The sequence below is a fragment of the Ursus americanus genome, chromosome 34 (assembly GCF_024610735.1).
Source record: "Ursus americanus isolate L20-20 chromosome 34, mUrsAme1.1.p, whole genome shotgun sequence".
NCBI lineage: Eukaryota > Metazoa > Chordata > Mammalia > Carnivora > Ursidae > Ursus > Ursus americanus.
In genome coordinates, this window is record NC_142160.1 from 1635024 (window position 1) to 1650710 (window position 15687).

At 57.0% G+C, this 15687-nt stretch overlaps 1 protein-coding gene across 1 annotated transcript; it reads left to right on the forward strand.

The window, feature by feature from the left end:
• Nucleotides 1-4610: 4610 nt before the first annotated feature.
• LOC123776432 (putative serine protease 47) lies at nt 4611-13013 on the forward strand. Its single transcript, XM_087858767.1, has 5 exons — nt 4611-4809; nt 5592-5832; nt 7192-7469; nt 8880-9046; nt 12705-13013. Exons 1-5 carry the CDS (start codon nt 4611-4613, stop codon nt 13011-13013), a joined length of 1194 nt encoding a protein of 397 aa, XP_087714893.1.
• The last annotated feature ends 2674 nt before the right edge of the window (nt 13014-15687 follow it).

Here is a 15687-nt window from a genome sequence, read left to right on the forward strand (position 1 = left end):
TCTGGAGAACCCCAACAAATACAGCAGTCACTATGAAAGTCACTAAAGCTACAGTTAGAGGATTAACAGAGGAAGTAGACAGCACAATAAAAAATGTGAAGAAGAAAGAAGTAAACAAGTAAAAGTGGGGAAAAGATAAGAGACATGCAGAAAGCAAGTAGCAAATTGGAAAATGTAGTTCCAGCTACATCAATAATCCCTAAGTGTGAATAGTCAAACACTCCAATTTAAACATAGAGATTGATGGACCATATTAATTTTTCAAAATATTTTTTTATTTATTTGACAGAGAGCACGAGCAGGGGGAGCAGCAGAGGCAGAGGAAGAAGCAGACTCCCCTCTGAGCAGGGAGCCCGATGTAGGGCTTGATCCCAGGACCCTGGGATCATGACCTAAGCTGAAGGCAGACGCCTAATCGACTAAGGCACCCAGGCATCCCGATGGACATATTAAAAAAGCAAGGCCCTTATAAATATGGTGTCTAAGAGGTAGAAGGAAAGAAATAAGAAATTAGAGTAACCCAACTTTGAATGGAAGAAGTAGAACTTTTATTTGTAGAAGACACGATCGTCTATGCAGAAAATTCCAATGAACCCACCAAAACAAATCAAAAGAGACTAGAATTAATAAAGGTTGAAGACCTTAAGAAGCAATATTTCTTACAAAAGCCAATGGTATTTCTGTACACTAGCTATGGAAATATGAAAAAAATTAACAAAAAAATCTCGTTCACAGTAGTATGGAAAATACTTAGATATACATTTAATGAAGACGTACAAGATCACCTGTACCCTGAGAACTACAAAATATTGCTAAGAGAAGTTAAGGATCTAAATAAATAGAGAAACATTTCTTGTTCATGGAACGGGAAATTTCGTATTATCAAGAAGGCAATTCTCAAATTCACCTATGAATGTGATGCAGTCCCTGTGGAAATCTCAGCAGATTTTTGGGGGGGTACAAATTGACCAGCTGATCCTATAATACATATGAGAATGTTAAAGGCCTTAAATAGCCCAAATAATTTGGAAAAATAACAAATCTGGAAAACTGGCACTGCCTGGTTCAAAGTTTGCTACAATGCATGTTAGTCTGGACAGTGGAAATCTGGCACGAGAGCTCCCATCTAGGACAATGGCACAGAACTGACGGTCTAGAAATAAAAGCTTATCTTTTCTTATGAATTGATTTTCAACAAAGGCCCTAAAACGAATCAGTGGGGGAAAGACTAATATTTTTTTTTTAACTGAACAATGGTTCTGGGACAACGGTGTTAGGATGAGTCACAAGAAAATCTAAAAACCCATCCAACAGAAAAAACTTACATCACACTAGACAACAATGAACTAAAAATCTACCCAAATGTAATTTCTCAATGAAAATAGTAGAAAGCCTTCATGACCTCTTAGCTATGACACAAAAAGCATGATCCATAGGGAAACCAAACCTATTAGACGTCAAAAATTAAAAACTTTTGCTCTCCAAAAGCCACTGTGGAAAATGTGAGAAGACAAGCCAGAGACTCGGAGAAAATACTCACACATCACGTACCTGTAAAGATCATAGATAACAACTAGGTGAAAAGACAAGACATTTTCTGAAATAAGCAAAAGATTTGAATGGACATTTTTACTAAAGAAAATATACAAGTGGCAATGAAGCAATGCAAACACGTTCAACCTTGTTGGCCGTTAGGGGAAAGGCAATTAAAACTACAGGAAGACATCGCCTCACACCCTTAAGATGACTATAATACAAAGACAAGTGTTGGCAAGCCCATGGAATAAACTGGAAGTTTCCTACAGGGGAGCAGGAATGTGAAATGGTGCAGAGTCTTTGGAAAGCAGTTTGTCAGCTGATACAACCTTCAAGATAAACTTATATACGACCCAGGACTTTCATTCCTTTCCTAGGAATCTACCCAAGAAAAATGAAAACAGATGTCCACATGAAGACCAGCACATGAATTTTCGTAGCAGCATTATTTGTAATATTCCAAAACCGCATACAGGGGCGCCTGGGTGGCTCAGTCAGTTAAGCCTCCGACTCTTGATTTTGGCTCAGGTCATGATCTCAGGTCGTGAGATCCAGCTGGGTGTGGAGCTCTGTGCTGGGTGGGGAGTCTGCTTGAGATGGTCTCTCTCTCCCTGTGCTTGCACACACCTGCAGGTGCGTGCCCTCTCTCTCTCTTAAAAAAAAAACAACAAAAACTGCAAATAATCCAAATGTCCATCAGGCAGCAGGTGGATCATCAAACTGTGGCACAACCGTACCAGGACAGAGTACCAGTATGTGCCTGCACGCATCGCCGTCCAAAACACCCGCTAATGTTGCCGGGCAGAAACAGTTTGAACTCAGGTTCGCTGCTCACCTCTTGAAAATCAACACTCGAGAGACAAGTGAGGGTGGGCAAGAAGAGGTCGCTATATTCAGAAAGCCGGCAACCAGGAAAAAGTCTGGAAGGCCACCATCCTCGTCCAGGCCAGCAGGAAGGTCTTAGAAGGGGACGGTGCAGGGAATGGGGAGGGGGCCGTGAGCAGGAGACACGGTGCCCACGTGGTCGGCTCTATGTCCACGGGACCCTGACAGACTTGCTGGCATCCGTGGCAGGTGTTTTCGAATGTGGTCGGGCGTTATCTCCTGGGAGAGTCTGGTCCTTCCCTCTCAAGGCCAGTGGTCTGCAAATCCAAGGCCGCGGGTTAGTTTGCTGCAGACCCGGACACAGGGCAGCAAGATGGGGCGGTTAGCGTGAAGGCACCCCACCGCGGAGGCCGCGGGAGTGCTGTCACACTAAGTGAAACAAGCCAGACTTGAAAGACTACATTTATGTGATTCCATGTATGTGAAATGTCCAGAAAACACAACTGCAGAGGGACGTAGAGCAGATCGGTGGCCGTCTAGAGCCATCGGTGGGAGCAGAGATCAGCTGCAAATCTGATGATTGTTGTGCAGTTCTCGAAGTCGACTGAAAATCATTCAGTTGTCCCTTGTAAGGAGTGTATTTTACGGTATATAGAGTATATCTCCACAAAGCTGTTTAGAAGGTGGACAAGAAATCTTGTAGCTGTGTGACTTGGTGTTTCTATGGTTTCCGTTCACCCTGCGCAATCCTCAGTGTCTTACTGGCTCCTTGTCTCCTTTCTGTGTTTTGGGCTCTAATTTTGTTCTACGTGTTTCTTTCAATGATTTTATCCACTCCCATGGCCTCGACTGTCACTTTGAACCTTAAAGTACTCTTATCTCCACGCCAAGGCACTTCCCCGAATTCTAAATTCTAAATTGCTGCTTCCAAATGCCTGCTGGACAAATTCAACTACACACTCCACGGGAACGTCAACTTCGGCTCATTTACTGTGCTCCCCAGGGCCCACCTCACCTTCACCATGAACCCTGGGTTCCCTTTGACCAAGTTCACGAACTATTCTTCCAGCCTCCATAATGAAATAGAAATGTTTCCCAACACGAGTATAGTTTCCCCAAAACCTAAGCGTGAATTTTTTAAATTTAGTGAAGTATAAGTTCTTAACTAGTTAGTAAAGCTGGGTGTCCCTCGGCTTCTGTTTCCATTAAATAACAATAGTAGCTATTTTTTTATGGATTCTTTTTTTTTATGTATGTTAGTCACCCCTTCATCAAAATCTAGTGATGTACTGTATGGTGACCTACAATAGTAGCTTTTAAATTGGAATTTCAGGGGCACCTGGGTGGCTCAGTCAGTGAAGCGGCCGACTCTTGGTTTCAGCTCTGGTCATGATCCCAGGGTGGTGAGATCGAGCCCCACGTCCAGCTCCGCACTGGGCATGCAGCCTGTTTAAGATTCTCTCTCCCTCTGCCCCTCCCCCCTCCCCTGCTCACACACCGTCTCTCTCTCTCTCTCTAAACAACAACAAAAATTGATATTTCAGTGTATACTGTGTGCAGCTCTAATTCCCTTACTCTCTCGCCCCTAGACTTGGTGGTGAATAAAATACTGTCCCTGTACACCCGAGGAAACAAGTGTGAAATGATAGGATCTCATTCCGAATATGAACAAATGCGGGATATTACATCGGAGCACACGGTAGGGAGCAGGTCTGACTTTTGGATGTTCCCCTTTAGCTACAGAGAAATCACTGATTCACAAATGTTTAGGGGTCTTTATCCATCTCAGAAAATGTTTGCAATTTGATGGTTCAAAATGACACACTGTAATGTTTCTCTCCCATTTTCTAGATTACCAGTTAGACCAAGCATGCTTTCCCACCTGTGGCCCCTTCCCATCCCCACTCCCGTGAATGACCTTCTCGTGTAGTTCCCATCTGTCTCTGTGGAGTCTATTGTCTTTTCTCTTGAATTCACAGGAGCACTTGATTGCACTGTTTGGATCGTGCTGGGACCAGCTGGGCCAGAAGTCAGGCCCTGGGGGTCAGGACCGGGTGTGGGGAGGAGTCCAGGCCTGGGTCAGGGCTGGGCTAGGGTCTGGGCAGGCTCTGGGCCCGGGGTTAGGAGGAGATGGTGCTGGGGCGTGTGAGGGGGATCAGGGTGGGGGCAGGAGCAGGGCCTGGAATCCAGACGGGGTCAGGGTGGAGGTCAGGTCGGGTCGGGTCAGGCTGGGGTCAGAAGCCTTATTGATGGCTACAGAGGCGCCGACCTCCCGCTGCCGAGGCTGGCTGGCGGCCCTGCTCTGGGTTTTGGTGCTGCCGGCAGGCATGCGAGGGTCCTGGCCGGTAGCCTCCCGAGCCCCGGCCCTCGCTCCAGACGAGACCGAGGCCCAGGCCAAGGAGCCGGTGCTGCGGGGGCGTGGAACAGAGCCGTTGGCCCCTGGAGCAGGTGTGTTGGGCTGAGGCGTGTGGGCGGAGGGGCTCTGGGAGGGGTTGGGGCGGGGCGCAGCCCCCTCTTCTCTCCGCCCCCTCTGACCAGGCTGCCCTGGGAAATCCCCCAACCGCAACACAGGCGGGTCACAGGCCCCGCTGCGGACCCCCTGGAACCGAGCAGGTGGCCAGGCCTGGCCCTGGGATGGGGGCTGGGCGGGGAAGGACTGCTGCTGAATGAGGGACCCAGGAGGCCCCTTCCAGGGGTCCTGGGCACATCCCTGCCCTCCCGGCCCCCAGGTGAGAATCCCAGGACCAGGGCTGTCTGCATTAGCCCACTTCCTCTTCGTTGAGAAAGGGAGCATCCTGAGTCAGGGGAGGGGCTTTCCCCCAGTCCCCCAGCACCAGACTCCTGCCTGTGAACCTTCCTCCTTGAGATGCTGGGGTGAGGTGGAGGGGCCACAGGAGCCCCCCCGGGCGTGCGATCTGGGGCACATCTGGTCACCCGTGAGCCCTGCGGAGCAGGTCAGGAGGGGGAGGTGTGCTGGTTGAAGGGAGTGTCTGGGATGTGCTCCGACCGGGCAGGTGCGTTCAGGGACGTCTGTCTCCCTGCAGACTCTGCTCTGGTCCCCTCGTCCCCTGCCCCGCCCCGGCAGACCCCCGGGCCCCCGTCCCCCCAGGGCTTGCTGGCCTGTGCTCTGCCCTGCAGTCCTCGGCAGCGGTCACAAAGTCAGGGTCCGGCAGCCCTGGCATTTTGGCCAGGCCCCTTAACGCTTGGCCTTGGTTTTTACATCTGTGAAGAGGGGGAGGGCCTCTGGGATCGCATCACTGGGGTCACCAGTGTCTCTATCATGGACAGGGTGGGGGGTGTCTCCACAGTGTGCGGGAAGCCCAAGACGATGGGGAGGATCTACGGTGGCCGGGATGTGTTGGCTGGCCAGTGGCCATGGCAGGCCAGCCTCCGGTACCAGCGCACGCACGTCTGCGGAGCTGTCCTCATTGACCCCCTCTGGCTGGTTTCCACTGCCCACTGCTTCCTCAAGTGAGTCCTTCCCGGGTGCCCGCAGACAGGCCGGTAGGGCAGGGGGTGCAAGGGGAAGAGGAGTAAAGGGATGATGGGTGTCTGATGCCAGCTCCTCTGGGCTTTGCTCTGGAGCAGCGTATTTGACCTTTGACCCATGTCCCCTCCACCTGAGTGTGCTGCCCACTCACCTCATCCTCCGACCTCAGCCCCTGTGCCTGCTCCCCAGCACAGACGTGCCCCAGGGAACTAGCAGGGTCTGTCCTGCCGTCGTGCAGTGTGGACAGGCTCTTGGCCTCCTCGGCCAGGGCTTCTCCTCAGTGTCCCAAGACTCCTGGGCGTCAGACCGTAGGCAGGGACCTGGGACTGCTCACACAGCAACAGCTGGCCGGTTTTTCATATTACTTCTGCAGAACTGCGTGCCCGGGAGGAGTCGTGGCTGCCAGCACCCACCTGCCAGGCTGCCTGGGTGGGAGGTGGGCTCCCTGAGCTTGACGTGGCTATTTAGCAGGCTGGCTCCTCTGGCCTCCTGGGCCTGGCTCAGTGCCCGGCTTCTGAACAGACGAGGAGGAGTCTCAAGGGAGTGGGGGCATCACAGCCCACGTCAGGGAACTAGAGTTCAGGCACTGACTGGCTTTAAGGGCCTGGAGCCTCATCGGGACCGACCCTGTGCCAAACATGGGCCCCTCTGTGGCGAGGGGGCGTCTCCATGCTGGCAGGAGAGAAAACCAACATGGGTGAGAGGGGAGGGCCCCGCGGACAGGGAGGGAGGTCAGGAGAGGAACAGTGGCCCAGCTGGCATGGCGCCGGAAGAAAGGGTTTGGGCATGGGAGTGGGGGAAGTCTTTCCAGGTGGCGGGCCATGCACCTCGCAGGGTGGGCTGTTCCGTCACTCGTGTTCAGGGGACAAGGCAAGGTTCGATTTCCTGTGCTCATTTGCTCATTTAACAAATGTTTTGTGAACGTGTACGGACCAAATGGACAAGCAGCTGTGGGGCAGGAAGGCGTTTATAGGAAGAAGGGGCAGGAAAGTTGTGGGGCCACAGTCGGGTAGTGGGGAGCTTTGGGAAGGGTCGGGCTAGAGGGAGGTTGGGGCCAGAGCGCCTCTGTGTAAAATGAAAGAGCTTGATGTGAGGCCCCAGCAAGGAGCCTTGAGCCCGAGGAATCCCGCTCCTCCAGTGCGAGGTGTAGTGGGGAGACATGTTCTGAGGCTGGGAACAAGAGATCGGTCGGCCTCAAGAGGGTTGGGAAGAGGAGACAGACGCTGCCTGTCCTCCGTCAGGCACAGGCTCCAGAGGGAGGGGTGGTTAGATGAGAGGGCAGGGAGACAGAGCTGGCCCACGCTCAGAGGTGAGAATGACCACGAGCTCCTCTCCGCCAGCAAGTCCCACGCGCCAGCAGACTACCGGGTTCTGCTGGGGAGCACGCGGCTGTACCAGCACACCCCGCACACGCGGGAGCTGTCCCTGCGCCGGATTGTCGTGCACCCAGACTTCGAGAAGCATCACCCCTTCGGGAGTGACATCGTCATGCTACAGCTGCACCTGCCCGTGAACCTCACCGCCTACATCGCCCCCGCTTGCCTCCCAAGCCCGGGCCTGCAGCTGTCCAGCAGCCTGTCCTGCTGGATCACCGGCTGGGGCATGCTCAGCGAGGACAGTGAGGGGGTGTGGGAGACGCGGGCGGGTGAGGGCTGCAGGGGAGAAGGGAGGCGTGGCTGGGCCTGAGGGGCCCCAGGCAAGTGGCCACGGGACCTTGGGCCTCTGGGCCTCATTTCTAGACGACTGGGCCATTTTAGTTCTAGTTCCAAGTAGTGTGTGATTCTGCATTCCCTAAGTCTGAGGGACTGTCCAGCCTCCAGCATTCTCTCTCTCCTCCTTGCACGTGTGTGAGTGCACACACACACACACACGCACACACACAGAGGCAGAGGCTGGTTCTTCTTCCTCGAGGGCAGGGACCATGTCTCACTTGTTTTAATATCCCAAGCTGGCCCCAAGGCCTAGACACTCCACCGCTGCCTCCCCAGTCCGACGGACCATCGCTCCAGACTGGTCTCCCAGCTCCACCCCGTGTGCCCTGCGCTAGCATCCACATGGCTGTCTGTCCTCTTTAAAACATGAGTCCGCCACTTCCCTGCTTAGCTCCCTGCATGCCTTCCCATCCGTGCTTAGAACAAGTCCAACTCCCTGCCTTGGCCGGCAGGCCTGTGTGATGTTGGCCCCACCCTCCCTGCACACCCCCTTGCCCCCTGCACACAGCGCCCCGGCCACCAGCCTCCTTCCTGCTTGAGCGCGCCAGGCTGTCCTCACCCCAGCCCGTGGCCTCGTGGCCTCGGCGGCCTCTCCGCCCTCCAGCGTTTGCATGCGGGAGTCACTCTGTCCTTACGTCTACAACTCGGCCCCTCCTCTGGAGCTCGACTTGCTCCAGGAGCTCAAGAGGCACTTCCTCCTGTTCTGTCTCCTTCACACCACTTATTAGATCTGTAACAGCCCCGTCCACTTACCTCCTCACCCTGTGTCCCCAACAACAATGCCTCCTGTGTCAGGGGTGTCCACAAGATGCCCAGCATGAGGACAGACGGATGGACAGGTGAGTGCTCGTGGCTGGATGGGGAAGCGCGGCTTGGAGATGAGTGGCTGGTGGGCGGATGCTGGAGGGATGGAGCCGTGCGTGGACAGGTGGGTGTGTGGACAGGTGGGTGGAGGGAGGGAGCCTGGTGGGGTGTGAGGTAGGAGGATGGATGGATGGGAGGAAGGTCAGTGACAGACAAGTGCACGTGAATGGCCTGTGTTGGTCAGTGGTTGCTAAGGGTCCACAAACGGCGTGTGTGGGTGGGATTTGCCCTCTGTCTTTGTGGACTAGGACGGGTATGAGCAAGGTGCACGGAGTGGAGGAGAGTGGAAGGTCTGGGAAATAGGAGAGGAGCCTGTGAGGGACAGACGAAGGCTGCCGCCGCGTTCAAGGCTCATCTGTGCTGAGCAGGCCCCGTGTGTCAGGGGCAGCAGGGGTGCGGCGTGGCTGGGCTTCCCCACAGCGCATGCCCTGGTCTCCTTCTTGTCCACACAGAGCATCTGCCCTCGCCCTTCCATCTGCAGGAGGGTAAGGTGAGGCTCCTTGACAACGAGTTCTGTAATGTCTTATACGGACGAAGACTTAGCAACAGCAAGACCCACTCTGTGCAAGAGGAGATGGTGTGCGCTGGGGACTTCTCGACAGGAAAGGCCATCTGCCAAGTGAGTGGGGCCGTTTCTCTTCTCCCCTGCCCCCCCCCCCCGGTCTCCAGGGTCCCGCTTGCGGAGCACCCCTGCCCCCCCCCCCCCGGGCCTGCGTGTCTCCCGTCCCCTGCCCCTCCCTAAGCCCCACGAGGGCGCCCGCAGGACCCCCCACAGCGTCTGCTGTCCAGGTGTGTGTGCGGGCTGAGCTCGTCCGCCCCACCCACCGTCGCCCTCAACACCTCCGGTCAGACTCCGAGCTTTCCCCGCGCAGAGCGTCGTCTCTGTGCTCGGTCTGTGCTTGCTCAGCCCTGCGGCTGGTCCTGCGCGGGCCGCGGCTCTGCCCCGCTTGGCCGTGTGCGTTCAGTCCGCCGCGGCTTCTGCTGAGGAGGGCTGGCAGCTTCCGAGTCTCCCTGCCAGTCACTTCAGGTGACTCCTCTGCTTCATGCTCCCGAGCGAGCGGTCGGAGGGAAAGGCCGTGGAGGCTCAGCCGTGGCGGGGTTCGCAGACCTCGCGCCGCCTCGAGCCGCGGTGCGTCTGTATCCTCGCCAACGCCGGGCACTCTCCAACTTTGCTCATTTTGGGTGTGTGCGTCGCGACGTCTCACTGGGGTGTAATTTGTGTTTTCCTGATGACTAAGTCACATAAATTCTCCTGTTTGTTCCCGTGTGTCTTCTGTCAAGTTTCCCTTCTAGGGTTTCCCCCTCCCACTTTTCTGTTGTGCTGTCCTTTCTGGAGCTCTTTGCATTTTCGTATATTGTGGATACGTGTCCGCTGCTGGGCATGTGGACCGTGAGGGTCTCTTTCCGTTCTGTGCGAGGCCCCATCCTGCAGGTGGGCCAGCAGGCCCAGCAAGGGAATGTGGCCAGCCTGATGTAAGCCCCCCCCCACTCCAAGCCCACCCGGCCTCTGAGCATGCCCCCAGGGCCCAGCCGTGGTACTGCCCGGAGGGCTCCAGAAGGGGAGGGGAGGGGGGCTCTGGACCAGACACCCTGCTCGGCCTCGTGTCCCCGCCTGCTGGGGGGGGGGGGGGCTCAGGTGGCACCTTCTGTGCCTGCGCGGGGTTCTGAGGCCTCCTTTGTGGGGTTGTTGAAAGGATGGTGCAGTGGGCTGAACACTGTTCCCCAAATTCACGTCCACTGGGAACTTGAGAATGTGACTGTACTGGGAACTCTGTAGGGTCTTCACAGCTGTGATTAGAGTCTCGAGGTGAGGCCGTTCTGGATGCAGAGCGACCCTAAATGCCGTGACTGGTGTGGTTAAAGGATGGAGGGAAGGTGCCAACACATTTGAGCTCAGACTCTGGCTCTGGAACCGGGAGAGGCAAGTTTCTGTTGTTTTCTAAGCCCCCGTTTGTGGTTTGTAGGTCATGGGTGATGGTGGCCCCAGGAGGTGTGAGAGGGGCTTGCCGGGGGCAGGCCCCACTGACAGCCGCTCTCACTACGGCCCCGGGAGCTGCTGGGCCGCCTGCCCTCCTGGGAGGACGTAGACCCATTTTCTTGCTTCCCAGGCCACCAGCTTCTCTGGTCCAGCCTCCTCACAGGGCCAGCTGCACCCAGGGTGATGCAAAGGGCTCAGCCCCTGAGTCCCCACCCAGCTGTCACCCTGGACCTCCCTTCTGACCCTGCCCTCCACCTGCATTCTTCTGCAGAGGCCATGCCTGTGGAGCTTAGAGCCGGTGCCCTTTGTGGGCCTGAGGTCTGGACATCGTAGTGTCCTCAACCCCAGGCTGAGGACACTGCTGAGCTGGACACCCGGGAGTCCCCCCCTTTTCCCTTAGCCTTCCAGTCACCACAGCCTGTCCATGAGATTCCATCTGGCCCCGTGTTCCAGGCCACCTGCTCTGGCCCCCACCCCGGGCTCTCTTCTCTCCCCTGAAGTGCCCCTCCCCTGTGCAGGGCACTGGAAGCAGCTCTGGGAGGTGGGTGCTGCCGGGGACTCAGCATTCAGATTGCAGGGTGGACAGACCCGCCTCCAGCCTCAGTCTGTCATTTATCAGTGCTGAGAGTCCAGCCAAGTTTCCTCCCCCATGAAATGGGGTTCCTGTAGAGAGTTTAGCGCGGCACCTGGTCCATAGGAACAAGGAGCACGTATCGGCCTGGTCTGCCTCCCCGATCTGAGTTCTGCGTGTCCTTCTGGGCCTGCCTCAGACTCACCCTCATCAACGTGGGCGTCGCTGCCTGGGCCCTGCCCGACACACGCACGCACGCGGCTTGCGCTGTCTCTAGGCTGGTGCAAGCCAAGGTGCACTTCTCGTGGGCTGTGTTAGTGATGGGCTTTCCTCTGCCTGCTGAGAGCTCCGCAGGGGCTGGGAGGCCGCTGGAGCCCATCCTGCCTCCTCCAGGCTGGCCCCCATCCTGCCTCCTCCAGGCTGGCCCCGGGTCCCTCGTAGCATCTGCAGCTCACCTGCGCAGACCACTGAGGCCTGCAGTGGACAGAGGCCACGGCACGAGACGGGGGCCAGCTATGGGGGGCACACCGCTGGGAGAACCAGAGGCACTCCAGGTGGGGGCTCTTGGGGGGGCGAGGGGTCATCATTCTCCCAGGAGCCCCTGTGTGTGAGTCTGGAAGTACACTGATGAGCCACCTCAAACTGGGTGGCCACAGCGACAGTCATCATCTGACATTTCTGGGGGTCCAAAGTCTAAAATGCAGGTGTGGGCGCCGCTGACTCCTGCGGGAGGCTCGAGGGAAGACTTTCCTTGCCTTCCTCAGCTCCTGGGGCCACCTGCACTCCTTGGCCCGAGGCCTCCTCCGTCCTCAGAGGGCGTGGCTCCAGCCTCGGCTTCGGGGGCACACTCCTTCTGTGACTCTGACCTCCTGCCTCCCTCTGCCTCGTGCTGACCCACCCAGATAACCCAGGGCAGTCTTCCTGTTCCGAGACCCTCAACTCCACCAGGACTGCAGAGCCCCTCGTAAGGTCGCAGTTTCCAGGGGCAAGGCTGTGTGTCTCTCAGGGTCACATTTTGCCCCGCCGCACCTGTGCCCTTCTCTCTCCTTCAAGCGACCTCTTTCCCAGCCCTGGGTCTCAGCTGGAGATCTGACAACACCCAAGCGGTCGTGCTAGGATCCCAGCCGCCTTCCCACCCACACACCCACCGTGCACTGCTGAACCATCCTGGGGCCCTGGAGGTTCTCCCACAGCTCTGGCTCCCACGGAGACCTGCGGCAGGAGTACCCTCCTCTCCGGAAAGGCTCCCCCCAGCGGTCCTGAGTCTCCACCCTGGTGCGTCCCCACCGTGCCACCAACATGCCTTGCCAGCATTTCAGGACTCCAGTAACTCTCAGCACCTGTCAGGGAACCCATTCCTGCTCCCCCCAGCCCCCCAACAATGTAGGCTGCCTCCACCAGGCCTGGGCTTGGGCATTTTCTGGACATGCTTGACCAAGAAGCTCAGAGAAAACCAAAGCCCTAAATGGGTGAAAAGAAGGGGGCCCCAGGGGGGATGCATGCTGCAGCTCCAGTGGTGGTGGGGGGCCGGCAGCTGCAGAGGCTTTGGCCGGCCAGGATCCACTCACAGCCAGCCCTGTGGGCCCTGTCCCTGCAGCTGTCCCCTCTAGGCGTTGGGCGGTGCCTTGTCCCAGCCGCCAGACTTCCCCAGACTCACAAGTGCCACCTGCCCCCTGCTATTGTCAGGCTCTGCTCAGTCACCCACACTAACGCCCCTCTCTGTCCTAGGGTGATTCCGGGGGCCCCCTCGTCTGCGACCTCCCCGCAGCCTGGGTTCTGGTGGGGCTGGCCAGCTGGGGCTTGGACTGCCGGCACCCTCTCTACCCCAGCGTCTTCACCAGGGTCGACTACTTCACCGACTGGATCCACAAGACCCAGAGGCTCACACCCACCCCTGATCCCACATCTGCTCCTCAGTCTCCAGAGCAGCCTCTGCAGGCCGCCAGCTCCGCGGGGCGTGGCACAGCCCTCATACCTCCCCAGACCTGGCTCCTGCTACTGTTTGCGCTCAGGGACCCACGGCAGGCCCTGCGGTGACCCACCGAGCCCCTCTGTCCAGCTCTCTGCCTCAGACCCAGTCTGCTTGCTGGAACCTTCCACACCTCCCCTCCCCCAGCCCCACTGGCTCTCAGGGTTCCTCCGGGACTTCCCTGTCCATCAGCTGCCACCCCCCAAGCCAAGCCTGAAAAAACAAACAGAAACAAATAAAGGACTCATTCCGCTCCTGTCTGGGGACCCCATTCCCCCTCCTGTTCCTCAGCGTTCACCGCTCCCTCGAGGCCAAGCATCTGGCTCCCGGTGCAAGGAAAGGGGGCCTGTCAGGGAGACTGTCCTGGGAGGGAGCCAGGGCTGCCAGCTGGGAGGAGAGCAGACTCCACCCCTGCCTCAGGGAGCACTGGCGAGCACGTGGGCCTTCAGAGGAAGTGTGTCAGGCAGCTCCGGCTGCTTAACAAACACCAGAGACCCACTTGAACAGAAGGAATTTATCACCTCCCAGCCCTGGAGGTGGGAAGTCGGAGGTCCAGGCGTGGGCGGGCCGGTTTCACCCGAGGCCTCTCTGCGGGCCGGTAGACCCAGGCTTCTCCGTCTTTCCCGTCTCCCCCGTTGTCCCCACATGGTCGTCCCTCTGTGTGTGTTTGTGTCCTTATCTCCTTATAAGGACACCAGTCATATGGGATTAGGGCCACCCTAGTGACCTCATTTACCTTTAATCAGCTCTGCAAAGACCTTATCTCCAAATACAGCCACATTCTGAGGCGCTGGGAGTTAGGACTCCAATACAAGAATTTTGGAGAACACAGTTCAGCCCACAAGCAGAAGTAAGACATTTCACCAGATGTCTACAGTGCGGGGGAGCAACAGTGTCCCCAAAGTAGAGAAACACCAATCCAGGGATTTGGAGGGAGGAGGACCGACTCCCAGTAGAGGTGGAGGGAAGCTCCAGACTGTAGGGTGATTGAGTTGGACTGGGGTGCACAACCAGGCCATGAGGAGGGGGGTTCTGGCCCTCAGTAGGGACGGCTCTCAGACACGGAGGGTCTGGGAGAGTGAGCCAGGAACAGAGGAGGCCGGATGCCGGGCTGAGAGCTGAGGTTCAGGCCGGTGGTCCTCAGACCTGTGTTCTACAGCGGGCTCCCAGCACCTTCCAAAACCTGTCCCCATGGCCCCACTCTTTGCAGTCAGAAGGGGCCCAGCTCCTCGTGAAACGGCTCCCTGCTTCCCAAGGCTGCAAGACAGCCTGTCTGACGTGTCCCCATACCTTCAACAGCTGGATGCTGAAGTCACCTTTCCTGCTTAGGTGACCCAGGACCTGGTGGCCAGGCGATGAGCCTTGAAGCAATGCTCTAGGGTGTCCTTCCTGGCCGTCTGCCTGACAAAGGCCCTTGTACAGCCAGCATAGCCCCCTACTCACAATGTACCCACCCCAGGCCTCACACCCACAATAAGGTGGGAAAGCTCCCATTTAATGCACGTCCAGTACAGATCAAATGCCATTCAGAGGGCTCCATGCAAATTCTTTCCAATTCTGGCATTGTTTAAATATCCTGGATCCTTGCTGACAGATGGGCAAAAATGGATTCACATGCTTGTTAACACTGGGATCTCACTGGTGCAGGCGCTGCCTTCCAGGATGATCTTGGGAGCCTCGGGAATGTGTCTTCCCAGGGCCTACACCTGTGTGGCATTGCTGGCAGACCCTGCCCTAGCCGTCCCCCTAGCCGGAGCCCCGCCAGTGAGGTACCCTATGCCTGGCTGTGTGCCTGCCACTGGCTCAGCTGTCTGTGGAAGTGGAAAGGAGAGCATTCTCTCCCTCTGTGGGAAATTCACTGCTGGGGCCCCAGGCAGGCGTGCTCAGGCCCCTGGGTGTCAGTGAGTACTGAGACGGCACGCGGTTCTCACACTCTCACAAGTTAGGGCAGCTCGGGCACTTCAGCTGGACCATTAGCATCCCCGCGGGTTCTCACCGTTGCGCCTGCCAACTGTGGCAGCCGCAGCTGGCTGTGCTCTGGAGCTGGGTGCTTTCTGCCCCTCCTGGGTTCTCAGACCTCTCCCAGAGGCATCCCGCGCATACCTCACCTGCACGACGGAGCATCCAACTTTCAGGAACAGCCCAGCCACTCCCCACTTCGTGCTCAGTAGTTTCGTCCTGCCTCGGCTTCCTGTAAAGATCAAATGAAGTCTTGCGGGGTTCCGTAGGGTTTCAGAGATGGCACAAGTCGTAGAACAGGGACTCAGACCTACACCTCTCTCTCAGGGAGCTGGAGCTCCTTGCTATTCCAAACTCCAGCAGGCTGGGCTCAGGTGCTGTTACCCTGCCTGCCCTCCCCTCAGACACCAGGGAAAGGCTTCCTCAGATCTGTCTCCAGAGTGGGTCCCAGATAACCACTCCTGAGTAGACAGTCTAGGGTGGGGTGGAGGGAAGGGGCCGAGTGGAGGAGGCAGTGAGCCTGGGAACGGGGCCTGGAGGGGTACTGGAGGCATCCGTGGGGAGAGGGACGTGGAAGGTCTGCCACTGGGGATTCCCTGCCCTCCTAGATGGGGCACTGGCACTGGCTGCCAGCTCTCGTTGCCGAGTCAACCCCAGATAAGCTACAGAAGTGAGAGCAAGCTAACAGGAACCAGTTAGAGGCTTCCTGTTTCCAGTCTGGAGTGTAAGAAGCTTGAAAGTCATTACTCCCATCCTCAAAACATGAAAAACATTGAACAAACT